Source organism: Cornus florida, unplaced genomic scaffold (assembly GCF_030987335.1).
Source record: "Cornus florida cultivar Cherokee Brave unplaced genomic scaffold, ASM3098733v1 CherokeeBrave_3.0.0_Hap2_Chr08, whole genome shotgun sequence".
NCBI classification, from domain to species: Eukaryota; Viridiplantae; Streptophyta; class Magnoliopsida; order Cornales; family Cornaceae; genus Cornus; species Cornus florida.
The window spans coordinates 22,192,510-22,213,172 of record NW_026775578.1 but is presented as its reverse complement, the minus strand read 5'-3'; the positions used below and the strand labels follow the sequence as shown (position 1 = coordinate 22,213,172).

Sequence of the window (20,663 nt, the reverse complement as noted above, 5' to 3'; positions counted from 1 at the left end):
TATCCGAATCTGACAAAATTCATAGTTGATTTTTTCTGTTTTAATATTTAAATTTTTAATTAAAGTTCAAACAGAGAAAATGAAGAAAAGTTTACGAAGATGCTTACCCTTTTAACCAAAAAAAAAAAGAGTTTATGAAGAAGTCATTTTTCACTTTTCATTACCATCAAATCATGTTAATAAATTGGATATTATGTAATTTAGTTGGTAGAGTATCAGCTGGAGTAAGTGTAATGAATTGTAATTTTCTTTAAAATGTAATGTAAAGTACAAAAAATCGTGCTATATAAAAAATGTGTCAAAAAAAAACACACTTGTACGTATAAATTCTTATAATTTAAAATTTTTTTACAAATTGTCTGTAGTCAATTTTGATCATTTGTTTTTTTATGAAAAAAATTATATTTTGGTGACCAAAATTAACATAATTGGTGTAAAGTGACCATAAAGTCAAGAAAAGGTGAATAGTCACCGAACCTAAAACTTAATTACTAATAAGTGACAATTTGATGATTTATTACCTAAATAATCTTCTTATAATAAATTATTATGTAAGTGGACAAATTTACCGTGTACATTAAACTAAATACACACTTACTTAAATGGACTAACAAAGAAACCACATCTTGTAACCCTGACCTTAGAATCAATCAGGAAAAAGATAATATATTAAAGCAACAAAGTGAGAAGGACCGCCTCTATAAATATTATATAAAGTGCATTTTGGGATATAACTTCATTTCTTGATTTGTCACTGTAAATATTATGTTTTGCGATTATGGTGCAGAGCCTTGGAAAAGAGAATGTTCATAAAGAAATCCTAATTTTTTAAATTGATAAATTGGAAACTAAAAAAGAAAAAAGAAAACGTTAGAAGAGAGAGAGTAGAAGATGAATTTAATGAGTTATTATTTGTATTAGAGAGCAATTTTGTCATCTAAAATTTATTTTAAAAATATTTAAATATTTTTGACCAAATTATCCTTAAATGGCCACTTAATATCAATTAAGTTTCAACATTGGTCACTACGCATCTTTTCTTGACTTTAATGTCACTATAGAGCAATTATGTTTAATTTTGATCACCAAAATATAATTTTTTATTTATTAAAACTCCAAAATATCCTTAAAGGCATTTTAGGTGTTGTAGTCTTCAATTTTTTTTTGTAGAAATTCTAAAATTTTTCTAAAAACCCCAATATATCCCAAAACTCCAAATATTTATTAAAAGACCCAAAAAAATTTATAAAATCCCAAATTTTTTGAAATAAGTGTTTTCGACTTTTTTTTTTTTTTTTTTTTTTTTTTTTTTTTTTTTTTGTGTGTGTGTGTGTTAAAGGCATTTTAGGTATTTCAATCTTTGAATTAAAGAATTATCCTTACTTGCTCAATTTTAAATATGTAAAGGTTTTTTTGAACACCAGGGATATTTGAATTATGTATATAATAGCAGTTTTTTTTTTTTTTTTTTTTTTTCTTTGGATTTTACTCAAAAATGAATTATGTACATGGATAGGATGAAAAGAGTACAATGTTTTTCAAACTAAAATGCTTAAATATATGTATGTATGTGTGTGTATATATATATATATCGAAATAACAAAGTCAGATTGAAAGATTAACTATCTAAAGGTTTCCAACGCCTTTGTATCCCAACATTTATTCTTTACAGAAGATGTCAAGCGAGTTGTAGCTAATAATAGTTGTGTACAAATAATTCAAAAAGTGGGACCCTACCAGGTCCGTCCCTCTAGCTAAATAATTGTCTATTTTATCGTAGAGACTGGAAACACAAAAATTGTCCGTGTATATATATACACACACACATACACACCCACAGAATGTGATGGAATGACGTAACAGCGCACAATCAAATACTTAATGGCACACTGTATCTACATCCAGTAACCCATACAGTGTTATATTAATATGATAATATCATAAAACCAGGGTCTGAAGTCGAGTGGAATTGATCAGACAATAGTAACTTAACCAAATGCTTATAAAGTAGCATGTAAACTTTGAATTACCATACACACTGAACCAATCAAAGAACCAATTAAGCTACCATTTGCCACGTACATGCAAAACCACATGCAGTTTTCCAATTAAGAGAGATTTTTTGGATGGTTGAAAGATTAAAGGATATTAATTCCATATATATATTCAACCGTATATGCACATATATACAGCTCCGCTGAACAAACAAGAAAATTTCATCGATTCTTAATTAATGCTCTAAAACAGATAATTTGAATAAAAGGAAAAAGGATTCCAACAAATCAGCCAGACACACACACACACACTAATTTATATATATAGATAATCTACAGAAGCAGTGTTCTTTATTTATAAGTCAAACAGATAAGAATTATTTCATGGGGATTTTTGGCAGCTTCATCAAGAAAGCAACTACGTACTCCATGAGCAACAAAAATTTCTTGAACTCATTTCACAAATCCTCAAATTAATCCTCCGTGAGCAACAAAAATTAAGTCATTAATTTGAGATGGCCGGAAAACACAGCGCAATTATATATCCAAATCAGCAGATGCATTAATATATATTTTACTTTCTTGTATTGGAATTTAAGTTCATGATCCAAACCAACAAAATTGATCTTTCAAAAGCAATAAAAATGAAGTCACATTTGAGATATTGGAACAATAAATAAATAAAAGTACTCATTTCCAATGATATATATATATATATATATATATATACAAAACAGAAGTCCAGTGATCAATTTTCCATATATATATATAGTGTATTATTTGAACTGCTTTAAATCTGAAGGGATATATGCTATCAAAGCATGTTTAGCAAATGTAGAAACCAACCTTTCCCAAAAAGATAAAAAAATAAAAATAAAAATAAAAAATTGCAGAAATCCATATATAAGAACCATTAAACTTTGAACTTTATTTAAATAAAATGGTGATACAAGATAGAAAGAATTATCATGTTCCTTTTCCCCTTCCAAAATCTAGTGATACAAACTCCCCTTCCAAACCTATATATATATATATATATATATATATATCTGTGTGCGCGCTTGGAACCCTAGCCCTTATGATCAATTATAGAAACTTCCCATCGCTGAACTTCCACCATCCAAGAAATACATATATGTGTATATAAGTATATATATCAATCTCTACTAATTTCCTGATGCAGAAAAAACGAAGAAAAAAAGAAGAAGAGTAAACATACCTCGAGATCCATTCAGATCTTATGAAGCCAATATAGGGTACAACACATGCAACTGTGTAAATCATAACTTGACCACCTAATCAAATAAATTTCCTCAGATTCAAACCATGCAACCTTAATTTTCAGTCTCTCCATCGCTGACCCAATCCCTTTTTCTCATACCCTTCATCGGCTTATAATTAATCAAATCCAACTTTAGTTGAAACTCATAGGTCATGAATGTCCCAAATACACCTCTATAGTGTTGCATGCAGCCAGTATATATAAGAGGAATATATATATATATATATATATATATCAAGATAGTACTTGAAAAACACTCTTTCTTATTCCTTATAAACCCTTCAAAAATCAAAAAGGGAAGGGTCTCCATCATCCCACATGTTAGCCGGTGGGTACTCCTCGTCTTTTATCAACGGCCACAGCGCCGGTGACTCTGGCCCTCCGTCCACCGTCGGATCTGACAGCGCCGGTGCAACAACAGGTTCAGTTGGCAAACACAAGCTCGACCCAACAATAGGTTTGACATCATCGTACACACAATTCACATCAACATGATTTGGGTGTGGATAAGATGTGGTGGCTATTGTGGGGTCGACCTTAACATCTTCATCAAACGGTGCAAATTGATTTTGTTGCAGTTGCTGATGAAGTAATTGTTGAAAACTTTGCACCATGTTAGGGTTCTGTAAGGTGGGATAGTGACCGTACGGTAGGTACCCAGCGGTTGTGGAAGAGGTGAAGATTTGACCGTAGCCGGAGGGGCGAGGAAGTAAAGGGCGGAGCGTTTGAGTGGAAGAGGAGGAGGAAGAACCACGGCGGGAGGAGGAGGAGTTGGATGGCCCGCCACCGCCGGAAGGTTGGAGGTTGAGCTGAGCCCTTGAGCCGTAAAGTATAATGGCGGCGCGGTCATACGCACTGGCTGCTTCCTCAGCGGTGGCGAAGGTGCCTAGCCACCGGCGAGTACGTTTTCGGGGCTCTCGGATCTCAGCCACCCACTTGCCCCAACTGCGCTGTCTCACTCCTCTGTATTTGAACTTACTATTGTCGGGTCCTCCTGTGCCTTTGGGCCTCCTATTAGTACTAGTTTTAGTGTCAGAGGTGGTGGCGCAGTCGTTGGCGGTGGTGCTGGTGGTGGAGTTGGGAAGAGAAGAAATGGGGCTTTTGTTGTTGGTGGTGGTGCCTTGGGTAGGGTGATTATGAGGGTCTGAATAACTGGCCATGTTCAAAGTAGTGAGACAGCAAGTAAAAGATGGAGATTACCTCGTTCTCTGTAACCTGATTAGTCGTGATAGAGGGCTGTGAAGGGTTGATTTGAATCTCTCGCCTGTAAATGGTGGATGAGGGCGGTGGTCTTATATGCATGTATTTATATATATGTGTATCTATATATAATATATTATATATTACTTAGAGACAGAGAGAAGGGGATAGAGATTGCTGCCCTGTTAAGAAACAGACCTAAGTGGTGCACACTGGACTAGGAATTTGTGCTTGACTATTCTATATCTTACTTTGTAGAGTGGTAATTATTATTAACTCGTCATCTATGAAAATTACAAAAAGTAAACTTACACAAAAATACTTCTTCACTGGTAAGTCACTATTTTTAACTCTCCTTCTCTCTCCCATATTGTAATCCCTATTTTGTACATATTTAAACTAAAAAAGTACTAAATCTTAACAACCTTAAGTTTTTTTTTTTTTAATTAGTCTTTGATTAATAACAAATATAAATAATTAATATTTGAGGGAGGGAGCTAATAATTTAAATGACAAAATTCTCCGTTAAGGTGAAATGTTAGTACTCCATGGGGGCTGTGTATTGACAGTTGAAAGGTAATTAACTTCATTTTATCTTTCAAAAATAATGCAGAGCAAGTGTAGCAGAGTAGGGTCTGAATATTGTTAAAAAAAATTATAAAGTGGAAAGTATAAAAGGAGAAAATTATTTATTAAGAAGCTAGTACAAATGTACAACATCTTTGGCATGCATACTTGTAAAAATCAACTAGAAAGTATTGTTTGATATAACTGTGGGAAAAAAAAAAAATCAATTAAAATTAATTTTTAAGGCCCTGCAAAATTTTTTAAATTGGGTTTAAAAAATAGATAACGGTAAGCCTGATATTTTAACTAAATTTTTTTTATTTTTGAGCATATATGCATTGTTAATCTTCCATTACTAATTTATTTTTAACTGGTTTAAAGGTAGATACTTATCACTTTATCAAATAATTTCGTTTAGAAGACAAAACTCTTCTCTTAACTCGCGTGGAGAACACGAACAAAGTTACATCGTTTATATTGGTATATATCATCGGTAAAAGAAATCAAAATAATTAGTACTCCCTCCGTCCTTTATTAATAGTCCATTTTTCTCTTTTTACATGTCCCAAATTAGTTGCCCTCTTTGAAAAGTCAAACTATATTTTTTTTATATTTTCATCATTATCCTTTATATTTTTTAAAAAATTCAAACTTTGTAAGTATATATATTTAAATTAAAAAGGACAATTTGGTAATTTTAAAAGGAGACAATGCATTAATTGCATGTCCCCTTAAAAAGTTATAAAATCAAAGATGGACAGTAACTAATAAGGGACGAAGGTAGAATATTCTAACTATCTCTCACATGTAAGTCTCACGTGACCAGCAGATAGTTATCTAATACAATACTTTGTTGATAAGGAAATAGAAAGGTGCTTAAACATTATCTTTCTAATCGATTTTAAGGGCAGATAAACACAGATGGTGAGAATTAAAACGTTTGGAATATCAATGATTTCCTAGTAACTTGATCCAGAATACAAATATATATATATATATATGTTAGACTTGCATAACTTGTACTCATGTGTCATTTAGACTTAAAAAAATATACGTAAAGCTTGTTAAAAATGAATAATACACTTTCCATCCTACTCAAATAATTATCTACCATGTTATCATTTTTAGAGTTTAACATCAAAGCTTTATACCCACTCTTATATACTTACAAAATCTAGAATCCACTATTGCTTTATAACACTTCACAATTATGTGAAATACTCTAGAAATTAATTTCCACACCTGTAGAGGTACAGTTCATTCATGTGTAGCCTAAACTGCATACATACTAAGCTACTATAATTGACTTCTATAAGATGTCAATATAATTAGTAATTAACTCCGGTAAAAAGTTGATTATCGCAAATGGAGTCTCATCAGAAATGGCCAAATTAAAAGCACCCTGTATATGTGAGTTGGGAATTTAAAGACAAGAATTAATAAGGTGCGTCGAGGGATCTGTTTTATTGTCTGTCTTCCATGGAAAGGAATAATTAAGGTTAATGGCTAGGGATTACAAACTTTTCTTTAAACTTCCAAGTTATGGAATTTTCCAAAGTCATTGGAAATACAAATGGTTTATCTGGGAATCCATATATATATATATCAAATGGTACCAACTCATTTGAATATTTCAAAAAGGAAACATAGATAATTAATAGGGGATAGAGGCCATACAAGTAGTCATACTTGGTAAATTAACTTTTAAAAACTCTAAAGTTATTTTTGTAAGGTTTAATCTAACATTATTTTATTTCTATTAAAAAAAAAATACTATTAGAATTAGTTTGTCATTTTCTAAGCTATTAGAAAATAGCAAGTGAATAATGAGAGCACCATGAGGATGAACTCGCCATGGCTACAGCTAAGGCAAGTCGTGTCCAATTTACAACGAGTTTAAACTTGAATTGAGTTGAGTTCATATAAGAGCATTTCAATTTGATTCGAATATTATTTGTTGAGCTCGAGTTCAAATTCGAGTTTTTTTTTTTTGAAAGGTAAATTTTCAATATATATTAATATGAACAAAATTACAGGGCCAAAAGGGCATCAGCCCATAGGCAAGTTATAAAGCTGGAGCAATAAGCCCATTACACCCAGCCCATGAACAATACAAATTGCTCTACAAGATCCGTTAAGGAACCATTTAATCCGGTGATCAGGGGAAGTTCTTCCCAACATGAGGTCTCCTCCTTCAAGCACTTTGATCAAGTGGTTTTGCCGGTGGCCGTATGACACTTTCAGGGAGTTCCCCTTCGGCTGCAACTCGATCTGCTTGCAATGGATGTGTCAGTGATTGAAGAGTTCAGAAGTTTGGAGCGGATGGAATCCAGTGTCATATGAAGAACTGAATTTGCAGATTGGTTTTTTTTTTGAAAAATTGTGTTATTGCGCTCTATCTAAATGTTGTAGACCAGTGCTGCAAGGCTAAGTTAAGATACAGAGTTGCTGTGAAACTCTGATTTGCCTTTCCAGTGATGAGAGGCCCAATTGATCAAGTCATTCCATGATGATGGCTGAATGTAGAACCTACATCTCGCTTGTAGAAATGCCCATAAGGGTCTGGTGAATGAACATTTGAAGAAGAGGTGGTCGTGGGACTTTGGTTCAGCATTGCAAAGGACACAAGTTGTGGTGTTGATGTGTGCTGTGCACCTTCTATTCAAGGTTGGGAGTCCATGGTAGGGTTGGAAGGTGTTTTATGAGGTATTTCATTGTTGCAACTATGGAGAAATTGGATGAAGAAGTAGGTGTCCAAATGAACTTGTCCCTTCTTTGAGTCATGAGGGATGGCAAGGCTGTGGTTGGTTGTAATTGAGGTATAATGGATAGTATGGAAGTTGGAAAGTTCCAGGTAGATTCTGTAATAAAAGAATTGAGTTTGGTTTTAAAATCATGGCCAGAATCCAAAATCTATTGAGGGGAAACAAGATGATGTAGAGGACCCAAAGGAGACCAATTGTCAAACCAGAAATTGGTTGCTTTGCCATCACCAATTTCTAATTTGACAAGGGGCATGATGCTGCTTCTGAGACTAAGTAGCTTCCTCCAGCTCCATGAGCACTGACTTGACACTTTCACCTCCTAAATGCTCCTGCCCTTCAACAGGTAAATATTAATCCATTGCACCCAAAGCATGTCATTTGAGCTTATGATTCTCCAGAACTATTTCATTATTGCAACTTCATTCTATACTGTGAGATTAGGAAGCCCCAATCCACATGCTCTTTTAGGTAGACAGCACTTGTCCCAAGCAATTTTTGCACCTGAAGGTTTTAGAATAGGACCAGTCCAAAGAAATCTACCAAAAATACTTTCCAATTCATGTGTGATATTTGTTGGAAGGATAAACTTTGAGCTCCAGTACATTTGTGTAAAGAATAAGATTGATCTTATGAGTTGAAGCCTGCCTACAAAAGAGAGGTTTTTGCTAGTCCAGTGGCCAATTCTTGAAGTGATCCCATCAATTAATGACCTGCAATCAGTAGACCTCAACATAGTGGATATAGGTGGTACCACAAGGTACCTAACAGGTAGTGCACCTTTCTCAAAGCCAAGAAGGGAAATGATGGCAGCCTCGAGGTTATCATTAATACCAGATAGGAAGACCTGAGATTTATTTTGATTGATTTGCAGGCCAGATAGGGATGAGAAGGTGTCAATTGCATGTTTAAGTGTACTTAAGGATTCAAGATTACCATATGAGAATAGCATTTAGTCATCTGCAAAAATCAAATGGGTTAGGTCCAGGTGCTTACATCTCCAATGGTATTTGAAAGGCCTTTCCCTTATAGTTTTGGAGACAATTAGTGAGAAAACTTGCATCACAATCACAAAGAGAAATGGGGATAGGGGATCCCCTTGCCTCAGCCGTTTTATACTTCTGAAGTATCCTGAGAATTCACCATTGGCTGAGATAGTGAATGATGGTGTGGAAACACAAGTTTGTATCCATTTGATGAATGTGGTAGGGAAACCAAATAGTAACAATGAGTCAAAAAGGAACTCCCAAGAGATAGAGTCAAAGGCTTTTTGGATATCAAATTTTAGAGTGCATCTTGGAGAGGGAGAGTGCCTATGATATCCATTCAAGAGCAAGGACGGCTCAATATAATTTGAGGCCTTAGGCGAAAAAAATAAATTGGTCTTTTAATCGAGTCTACCTATTTGCTTATGCTAGTGATATGCTCATTATTTGTTTTGTGATTTGTAAGCGTAGTATTAATTTTTTTTCAATCTCTAGTTCTATCGTTAGTTAATTGACTATGTACTCTTCTAGAACACGTATTCAACAATATAAATATAAATAATGACAACTCACAAACAAAATAAATAATTTTATGATAACAAAATTTAATAAAACTACAAACTAATTAAAGTTATAGAACAATAGAAACTGATTTCGAAGAATTTGGTCCAATACTCCAAAGAATTCTTTAATAGAATAAAAGTTCATTCAAAGTCTTATGACGGAATGAGGTTGTAAATTGTAGGAGTGGAGAGGATGAAAATAAAAAAATAAATATAATGAGAGGAGAAAAAATATGTGAGGAATAAGAGAGAAAAAAAAAAATTAAATAAATAATAAGTGTCTTAAAAAATATAGAAAGTTTTACAAGTTCCACCACAATGGATAATATTTATGGTTGGTGTAGTAATATACATGTAATAAGGATGAGAGAGATAAAATAAATAAATAAATAAAAATAAATAAAAGTAACATAAATATAGAAATATTTTGGGCTATTGATTGAGATTTAATAATAGAAAAATATAAAATTTTTAGGTAGCTTATAGTATATAAGGAAAAAAATTTGGGGGCCCGAAAGAAGAAAGAAAGATGTGATAAACAATAGAAATCTTGTAGGTCACTGTTAAATTCTCCTATTTGTTGATGTTTAATAATTAATATAATTGTTTTAAGAAAGTTATAATATATAAAGAAATAAAAATTTATGAGGCCTTCTTATTGACTGGGGCCTTAGGCGACCGCCTAACTCGCCTAACGCTCCAGCCGCACCTGTTCAAGAGCTCTTGAGCCAAAAGAATACTGTCATCAATTTGCCTACCCTGAATGAATGCTGATTGTACATTCCCAATTATGTGAGGTATTACAGGCTTAAGTTTGGATGCAAAGAGCTTGGAAATGCATTTGTAAATTGTGGAACAACATGATATGGGCCTGTAATGGGTAATTGATGAAGGGCTAGGCAATTTAGGGACTAGTGTAATATAGGTTGAGTTAACCTCCTTGAGAAGTTTTCCAGTAATGAAAAATTCCTTGATGGCTTTAGTGACATCATGACCAACAATTGGCCAAGCTTTCTTGAAAAAGAAAGCATTAAAACCATCTGGTCCTGGGGCCTTGTCACTCTTTAGGGAAAACATACAGTTCTTGATTTCCTCCTCAGATGGTATAGAGCAAAGTGAGGGAATAAGGTAAGGTGGAACTGTGAATTGGATAAAGGATGTGAGAGAGTCCATACCTGGGTAGGGATGAGGATTCAGTCCCAAAGTAAACTGGAAATAAGATACAGTCTCCTTCTTGATAGCAGAATCAGTATCCAGCAACACTCCATTTGCAGAGTTGATGGTGATAATTTTGTTCTTGTTGACCCTAGAGGCAATGGACTTGAAGAAGAATGAGGTATTGGAGTCTCCTTCCTTGAGCCATAGAACCCTTGACTTCTGCCTATATGTCTGTTCCTCAGAGTTCCTAAGTAGTGAATATAAGGCAATGAGTTGCTTCTCTTGGCTTCTAAGTGAACTGTCATCTGGTGTAACATCAAGTGCAGCTTGACATTGGGAAAAAAGATCATGAACATGTTGAACCTCTAATTTGATGGCAATGAAGTTAGTTGAGAAGCTTTTTTTGAGGGGCTGCTTGAGGTAGTAACAACTTGAAACATAGTGAAGCCTGCAACAGGCTTGTCCCAAATGGATTAAATCAAAAGTAGGAAAGAATCATTGTTACTCCTGCAATTAAAAAATCTAAAGGGAACCGTCCTTGGTGGTGCTGGATTGCCTAAACTGATGATCATTGGAGAATGATCGGAGATCCCGGGGGGAGAAAATTGCAATAAGACAATGGAAAAGAATGGGTCCAGGAATCATTGATCAAGACCCTATCTAGCTTTTTTGAGATATTAGCTACCCCCACACTTTTATTAGACCAAGAATAAAAGATGCCAGGGTATTTTAGATCCTCTAAGTTGGACTGATGAAGGCAGTCTCTAAAGTCCAACATAGCCTTTGTGCTCTTGCTAGACCCTCCAAAATTTTCAGAAGCTGATGTGATGATATTGAAATCACCCCCAAGTAACTATGGAGCAGAAGAGAGATTGGAAGAGTGTCTAACTATGTCCTCCCATAAGGATTCTCTTTCAATGGAGTCATTTGGTCCATAAATAAATGAACAATAGAATGTGGTCCTGCAGCTAAAAATTATGACAAAAGTGTGAATTGTTTGCCTTGAGCTCTGCAGCACTTGTAAGTGTACCTTTCTAGGATTCCAAAGGATCCAAATTCTCCCCAGTGGGGAGTAATGGTAGTTGTGGGCAATCTCCCAAGAACCAGCTATGGATTTGTGTACCCTGTCCACATTGATTAACTGAATTTTGGTCTCGATGATTGAAACTATGTCAACCTTATTATGATGAAGAAGTTGTTTCACTTCAGCTTGTTTCAAGGGATTGTTTAACCCCCTGATATTCCATATGCCCATTGATACCATTTGATGGTATTGAAAAGTTTTCCAGTTGGGAATAGTTTCCCTCTTTGTGGATCTGTGGTCACTGACTTCTTGAAAAGCTTCTTCTTTTTCAGTTTGACACCCTTCATTGCTTTCATGTTGTTGATGTTTGCAGGTAGGCTGGTTGCTGAGTCTGATTCAGAGACAGAAATGGATAAACTTTCATGTTCAACAATTGGAAGAGGGTGGGAGGAAATGGAACATTTGATTTTTGATGGAGGGGGATCCAATAAGAGTGACTCAATTGGTTCGGTGGAGGGAGTCCCCATGTATTCTGGCTTATAAGGGCTTAGGTCCACTTTGAATGTTTCATTTGGTTTAAAGTAATGTGTGATGATATTCTGCCCGTGATGATTGGGAGGTTAAGGGGGGGATGTAGGAGGTGATGACAGCAGTGGAGATGTGTGGTTGAATGAGTGGAGAGGCTGATGGGAGATTTAGGAGTTTATAACAGTAGTGGTGGTTGGTGATGTGTGGTTGATTGAGTAGGGGAGTTGACATGATCTGGTTTAGCATAGGTTGGTGGATTCTTCATTGGGATGATTTGCCATTCATAATTTGGTTGAGAGGGTCTTGATGGCGTGCGAGTTATGTAACAGGTTCTCCTGGTGTGACCAAAAATACATTGCAAGAGCTGCAGCTAGGGGGCAGTTCAGGTAGTTCAAATTCGAGTTTCGTTTCTCAGTTAATGCGTAATATATTTGTTCACCTTCAATTTTTTTTTTTTGAAGTTTAAGTCGTTAGATGTTTAACATAAGCGCATGTATTAACAATTATATTAGCAATTATTATTATTATGATTTTTTTGATAAGATGCATTAGAATTTGTACACACAAGTCGGAAGCATGATATACAATTCACAAATCATTGACTGAATGTGAATCCGCTAATCCTTCATGTCATCTCGCTAGTGTCTAACTGTCCATTTATTATTGTTCTTAGTCACATTAAACATTTTTAACCATTATCCTTTGGTCTCTAAAGTAAACTTTAAATATAGGCAATTACTCTCAAATGATATATATTATTTAATCTCAAATGATATATATTATTTAAATTCAAGTGTTGTGAGAGTCAAATTTAGGACGTTCAGATTTACCGCCCCAAAAACTCCCCTGGATTCTTCTTGAGCATTTATCTTATTAAAAATACTATCAGGATAAGAATATGAGCAGCTTAATCTTCAATAAGATTTAAGCTGTAGAAATTAAATTTTATTTTTGTCATGATTTCTAATAACGATTTTAATAATCTATTTGTTATGATAATTAATTACAAATTAGGAATCCAAAACCATGACAAGTTTGAGTACTAAGTTTCAATTATGTGAACGACAAATAAATTACCAAAAGACAAATAAATTATGTTATTTATGAACAATTCGAGTTCTACACTTTATTATAAGTAAAAAAATATATATTAAATTAATTATCGAAAAAAAAAAAGAAAAAATAAATTAATTAAATTAAAGTCCAGTCTCAAATATTGCTGCGCTCAACTCGTTTAGAATATCTCGTTTTAAGTAAATAAATCAGGCTTGGTCAATTCGAATACGAGCTTTTCAAAATCATGAGTACTAGTTGAGTCCCAAATATGTTTTTTAAGTAGTCATAATTTCAAATTGCGCTACAATGAGCTTGTAAATGAGTTGAAGTCGAAATGTTACACATTGGGAGAAGCTTTCTTCATTGTCCCAGTTTCGGGAGGGCAAAAAATAAATAAATAAATAAATTTGTAGCAGGTATGGAGGAATTCTTTTTCCTTTCCTTCCTCCATCCAACCAAATTGGGAGAAGCTTTCTTCACGATTCTTCCTCTGCCTTCTTCCTCCCTCCCTTACTCATATTTCCCTACTAAATGTGGAGTAAGTCATACCCGGATAAGGAGAAAACAAAAAATTCAATGAAAATGAAGGAAAACCCTAATTTTATACAGTACTAAAATATTGTTGATGATATGGAACCAACAGCTAGCACTTTTTCTGAGAGAATTGCATGAAGGAATGACGTGTCTGCATGTAAAAGGAAGTAGAAGAACTTTAGCAGCAAATAACATGTGCTGGCCAGCCCTGTCTTGGAACTCACGAAGACACCAGTTGTAAGTAACATACACACACATATATATATACACACACACACACACGTGTGTGTGTGTGTGTGTGTGTGTGTGTGTGTGTGGAAGGCTGCTGATCTGATGCTTGTCGTTTTAGGGTTATGCATTATGTTGCATGGTTGGAGGGGAGCTGTTCTATTGAGGGCCACAACTCATAAATAAATTTAGTAATTAACTAATATTTATTGCATATATGACTTTGAAGAAACCTCATCTTCTCTCCTCCTTCACTTTTTATTTTTTATTGCCTTTTTGCAGGTTACCTTACTCCACTGCCAATTTACTTGTATATCATATGAGAAGTCTGGATTTTTGGTGTAATTTTTGGTGTTGCACTGGTGCAGTAAGGTCTTTTTAACGCCATTACTTTGTTTTCAATATGTTAAAAAACAAATGTACTGTATAGTTTACCAATATGTTTGGTTGGAAAAGAATAAATGGGCAAGGAAATTACGGAAAGGAGAGACTGTGGGCGTAGCGTAATTGGTTGGTAGGATGGCCCTCTAGGCGAATCGTAGAATGGGTTCGAATCCTCGTCAACCCAACTCTACGCTTATTATTTATTAAGGGCAGACGGTATATGTAGGACGTAATTTACCTTACAGTCATTAGTCTAAAATGAGCTACCTGCAATTATATTTATTTGGCTTGAAAAGGGTTTTAATCCTTTTATCACATTATATATAATCATTATTCATGGGTACTATCGCCAATTTATTTACTATTTTTTTTTTCTTTTTTATGCCTCTTCGATTTAACCCTCCGTAATAGCTTCCATCTAATTTCCTACTGGAACATAATCATAATTTATTTTAAAAACAATTTGCTTATTTTTCCATTCCTCTCTTTATAAATGCATTTGACATTAGACAATTCTGTTGTCCTATGTACTAGGGATTTTGGGCCCTAACTATTGTAGCCCATGACAATTTGACTCAGCTTCAGCCTTCAAATTTTTTTTTTTTTTTTTTTTTTTGAAGAGTAACAATGAGCGTTACAACTGGAGATTCTTAACTGGCCTGGGCTTTCACAAAAAGCCCAAAACTCCGGATAGTGTGGTTTAGGGCTAGCATTATGTTATTCTTAATAATGGTGGTGTCGGGTCTTTTAGAAAAATCCATAATTCACCTCCACTTAGCACATGTAGTCCTCCGTTCTACATGCACTGAGTAATTAATAGTCGTGGTAATAATTAAATTAATAGTCATTAGTCAAGCGGTAAACAGATAAATAAATGCAATTGATAATTCAGTTAGTTTTAACTTTTAGGCATTGGGCCCAAAGAACTAAATGAATCTACTTTGTCAATGGGCTTTGCTTTATCTTTGGATCAACAATATATATTACGCTACTCTGGATCCTGGTCAGGATTGTTACATGAATTCAAAATTTTGTCTAGGCCTAGCCCAAAACAATTCGACTTAGCTTCAGGTTTATAGTTTATTATTCCCCTTATAAGGATGATTTTTATTTATTTACTTATAATTTATTTAATGATGGTAAGAAAAACTCACACACCAACTCCTGCTGGCTCAAAGGATGATGATGGAGTAGATATTCATTGAGCCGGGCATACTTTGTTATTAATATGTCCAACCAATAAAAATTTACTATCATATTAAGTTGTTGAGGGAGATTTTTTCAAATGGGTGTGACCATTTTCATTGTAGGTTGAATTTTCATTGATTGGGCATATCAATGAAGTGGTATGTCTAGCTTACTCAATATCATCTCGTGATGATGAGGGATACAAAACCAAGATTGTTAGCTGGGCTTTCAGCAAAAGCCCAAAATACCAGCTAGTGTGTTTTAGGGCTAGCATTATGTCATTTCAAGTTGTTGATATTTATATGAGAGGCCCATTTAAGAATTCAATAAATAAATTTTAAAAGCAAAAGGTATTAATTGATATACCCAAACAAGTGAAAATATGAGTCTATTTTTTACCAAAAAAAAAAACATTGATAGTAAGTTACAACTATTAGGGCTTTTTCGGCCAATACTTTTGCTAGTGTAATGTGACTAAGTAAAAGTACGAAATATGTTTGGTAACGTTTATTATCATTTATATAGTACCCCTTTCGAAAAATATACCAAAATCATTAGCATAAAAATGACACTTTTAGTTGCTTCAGCACTATAGCAAAAACATTGTTTGAAAAAAAAAAAAATCTAAATTACATTTATAACTAGTCATTTAATTTTTCGAACTTGCGACATTTTTTACCAAACATGTTTTCATGTTTTTGTTTTAAAAAATCTTACAACAAATTTACGTTACCAAATAAATTTTGAAATAATGTTAAACACACTCTGAAAAAGAAACACTGCTTTTACTTCAAGTCAAAGCAAAATCACAAAAAAAATAAAAATAAAAACCATTACCAAACGAACACTTAGTTAATTAGAACTTCAAAAAATATGAGGTAACAAACTTATAACTCTGTGCAGAATCCTTTGTAAACATTCAATTTAAGTTATAAAAAAAAAAAATCTAAATGCCCTTACACCTAGAAGGAATACACAAATAGAATATGAATCCACTTTGATTAAAATAAAGAAATAATATATATATATATATATATATATATATATATATATATATATATATATATTGTTTATTAGTGATTTAAAACAACCTTATACAAGTCGAGTTAACATAATAAACTTTCTCACAAAGAAATATGGAACCCACGACTCCCTTGTTAAGTGTCAACTTACAGAGACAAAGAATCATTTTTTCCTCTATTTAATTATTGATATACGTATATTTATATATATACATATCTAATTATCTAATCCAAAGAGAGAAAAATGGCAAGGAATTTCCTCACAACTCTAATATACATCCACAAAAAGTCCTCCAATATTATTTTATTCAAATGAAAATGAAAGATAAGTATGGGAATATCTAGGTATAAGTAAATGGTTTGTTTGAAAACAATAAAAAGTTAGAAAGCAAAAGGTAAAAGTGGTCGACCTTAAGAATGAGGGTGACGACAAGTCTCTCTTTGTTGATTCGATCGTATCTTCACAACCCTCTTTAGATATGGAAGCCTAAAGCATATATATATATATATATATATATATTACAAATTTACCATGTATTTTAATCTAAATATTAAGTCAAGGGACTTCTAATGAGCGTGCAGTGTGTGTACCAACATCCTTAATTAATTTTATTTTGTTAATGAGAATATTATGAAAGCTTGAAACAGCATATCACTCAGTACTCCTCTTGTTGGATGGTGAAAAAAGAAAAAACTAGATACAGTGAATAGTATAATATTTTTGTTCCTAACATGCCAGCATTTTTATGCCAATGATTCATATTCACCAATTATGTTCTTACAAGATTGGAGAATTTGTTGACACTTAAATGTGTTAATTATGATTTAAGCAAAACATGTAAAATAGATTGTATTTAAATTTTTATTAAAAGTGAGTCAAACTTTAAACCTGATCTTTTTTATCAAAAAGCTTAAATTATTAGGTGGACCTAACACTCCATTCATATATATTTAGTTATTCTCGATCCCATCCAGATTCGATGTGGAACAAATCACCCTTTGTAACACTTTATTACTTAAATCAATCTCTTGTAATGGGGCGGAACTAGGATTGCAAAGTAGGAAGAGGTAACAATAATTAAAAAAAATTTAAAGATGAACACAATAATTCTTATATTAAAAGATATGTTATATATATTTAAAAATAAATCCAAAAAACGATGTTGTTCTCATATATCAAATCAAGTTTTTAGGGAATAAAAATTAAAACTCATCTGTAAATAGAGTTTCCTAATTTCAGAGAGATTTTTCTTTTTCTACGTATTCTTTTCATTGATTTTTTATCAATATTTATTCAAAAAGATGAGAAATTGGACCCTTCTTAAGTCTATGCAATTTCCTTGTTAGACCCAAAACACAACCGTGTGTGTTGAGAGTAAGTGGTTGAAGAGTAGTAAAAATTGATTACATATCACACGTGAATTGGGCTGATAGGAAGAAGAAAAGTAGTACAATGAATTGTGCTGAATTGGCTGATAGAAAGATCAAGAATAGTATTAAAAATTAATTACATATAGACTGAATTGGTAATAATAATAGTATTAATTTTTTTATATAAAAAAAATTGGACCTTGGCTATAATCCAAATTAACCCATTAAAAGCTCGGCCCATACTATTGTTGGTAGTAATTAATTTAGAGATCCTAAATGTTGTAGCCACATCGAGACAATAATTCATCTTTTCAATAGTTTTTAGTCTTTTATGCATGCCTTTGTTAGAAATTTTAAAATTAACTTTCTCATATTTTTAAGGAGTACTGTATCAAATTAGAAAAAGTTTAATTTGTGTATGTAACTTTATAATGAAACATTGGTCTTAATTTATTTAAAAAGACACACACATTGATTTGGAGCCAATGGAAGTTCATTAGCAAAACCTTGTTCTTTTTGCCATGAATGTTTGGATGACAAGTGGCACGTCATATTGGTAAATGCCACGTGTCTGTCTATTAACCAGCAAAAGCAAAACAAATTGGGGAGCAAAAATCGGGTGTGACGACTACATTGCTCAGAAAAATGTTCGTGGATAGGAATTTTGCTAAGAATCAATCGGAGGATATAAAAAGATTTTAAAAAGAAAAAGAAAAGTCAAAGTGATGATACAAAGTCAACAAGGAAAGGAATACATGATCGTCAGAAGTGGGGACTCCTCAGCAAAAATTCGTATTTGTCAACGGCGTTGATGGGGACCGCCACCATCACCTTCACGCTGTCCCTCTGATCATAGACTGGGAGCATCAGACAGTACCTATCGCTACAAATGGGACCCACCTCCACTGGCCTCCCCATTCCAAAGTCAACCCTTTCCAGCCCCAGCCTTGACCACTGCGACACGATCAGCACACCCACCGAGTCCGGACTCGCCCGATTCCCACTCACCGATTCCACCACCTCTCTAACGTACTCCTCTCCCACTCTCTCTTTAGCTCTCTTGATCAATCCCGACGCATATCCTACACCCTTTTCTGCCAAGTCTTTGGCACTCGTTTGGGCACAACCCAGTACAAACCCGTTGCCGTAGTACCCAGTGGGTAGACTCGGCTTGACTCGGTCTCTGATATTCACGCTGAAGAGGAGTTTTAGTATTTGATTGCCCGGCATGTTTAATGCTCTTGCCCAGCTTCTCCATATATGGGCACTGAGTACTTCAAATGACGTGTAGGATAACTCGCTGAGTCGACTCGTGGATATAGCGAGCTTCTTTAGCTCTTGTAGAGATGTTTTATCGAATGTGACCGACGTGGGACTGAGTCTCTGTTGAGAGAAGCGGGAGACAAAACTGCAGAGATCGGGGACTCGGTTGAACTCGGGATGAGTTGTTGAGTTGTTCTGACCCGGACTCGATGGGTTCGGGTTTAGAAGGTGACGGTCCCAAACGGGTTTGGGTTTAAACTCGGTGAGTTTCGTCCGACCAGTGGCTAACTCAGCAAACAAGTTGAGAAACTCACCACTCCCAACACCGTCGATGACACAGTGATTAAACCCAACACCCAACGTGGCAGCACCGTCCGCTAGCCACGTCAGCTGTACAACAACTGGTGGGGCGCCCTTCAGCACATCCGCCACGTGTAACGACAGCAGCTTCCGCCACTGGGTCACGAACTGTGGGGCCCGCTCAAAGTCGGACACGGTGAAATCGGAGACCGCTTCGATGAAAACCGCACCCTGGGCTCGACACACCACCTCGAGCCCCGAACCATCTGGGCGAGCCCTGACTCGGCCGGCAAGCGGGTAATAAGGAACCAGAGCTCGGCCCAGTGCAGACTTTAATCGAGCCGTGGTCGAACCCCTGTCCGAACCATGATGGAATGGCTTGTAGACCAACAAGTACTCTATGGTGAAGCGTAGAAAAAGCTGAGAATCTAAAGCCGAGAGTGAGAGAAGACGAGATGGGGTTGTGTCTGAAGGAGTGACCACAACAGCTTCCTTCACTCTAACAAAGCTGGCCATGTGAGTGTGTTTGAGAGAGAGAAAATATTTGTGATCGTATACATATACATATACCAATATGCTTGTTTGTTTGTTGGGTTGTGAGAAATATATATGAGGTGGGTCTCATTTGTACACAGTAATAATACATATATATATTTAAGGCCAAACATGTGTATCTTCTCTCTCTCCTCACTGTGAAAGATCTCCAAGAGATTCTCCAGGCATCACTTTATGGAAAAAATGAATTACAAAACAAATGAAAACAGCTCGGGTTTGCTTTCTGTCTGTTCAGCGGAGTGATAGCTATCACAACTCCTCTCTCTCTCTCTCTCTATATATATATATATATAATTTTTTTTTTCTCTCTCTATATATCTCATGACCCGCTCTGTCTCGTAGATATGAAAACTAGGGTACTCCATAGGGTTATCTTCATAGACTTGTGCATGTTCCTCTTTTGAAATAGTTTTGATTTATCTGTTACTGGGTTAATTTTGCTGGTAATTTTTTTAAAATGCGTCTTCAGAATTAGAAGAGCCCACCACCATCCCTATTTGAGTTGATGGACGTGGAAGTAGATACCTGTCTAGGTGGTGTCCCCGGTATCAACCACAAAATATTTGAGACTATATTTTATACGGACATAGATTTGTGGTAGATGATGAGTATATATGGTGTAGAAGATGAGATGATCTGGGTGGAAAGCATAAGGGGCATGGAAACTTTAGAGGTGGGCCAGAGGTCCAAGCAAACAA

At 34.7% G+C, this 20,663-nt stretch overlaps 2 protein-coding genes across 2 annotated transcripts; both read right to left on the bottom strand.

The window, feature by feature from the left end:
- Positions 1-3,557: 3,557 nt before the first annotated feature.
- LOC132269859 (ethylene-responsive transcription factor ABI4) lies at positions 3,558-4,436 on the bottom strand. Its single transcript, XM_059771095.1, has one exon. It carries the CDS (start codon positions 4,434-4,436, stop codon positions 3,558-3,560), a length of 879 nt encoding a protein of 292 aa, XP_059627078.1.
- Positions 4,437-18,454: 14,018 nt separating this feature from the next.
- Positions 18,455-20,381, bottom strand: LOC132270769 (alcohol acyltransferase 9). The gene has a single exon (XM_059771971.1). The coding sequence runs from the start codon at positions 19,924-19,926 to the stop codon at positions 18,610-18,612; it is 1,317 nt and encodes a 438-aa protein (XP_059627954.1). The 5' UTR covers positions 19,927-20,381; the 3' UTR covers positions 18,455-18,609.
- Positions 20,382-20,663: the final 282 nt, after the last annotated feature.

Bases quoted from the DNA above. Each gene is read 5' to 3' on its own strand.
- LOC132269859 (XM_059771095.1), bottom strand. From the start codon at position 4,436: ATGGCCAGTTATTCAGACCCTCATAATCACCCTACCCAAGGCACCACC.
- LOC132270769 (XM_059771971.1), bottom strand. From the start codon at position 19,926: ATGGCCAGCTTTGTTAGAGTGAAGGAAGCTGTTGTGGTCACTCCTTCA.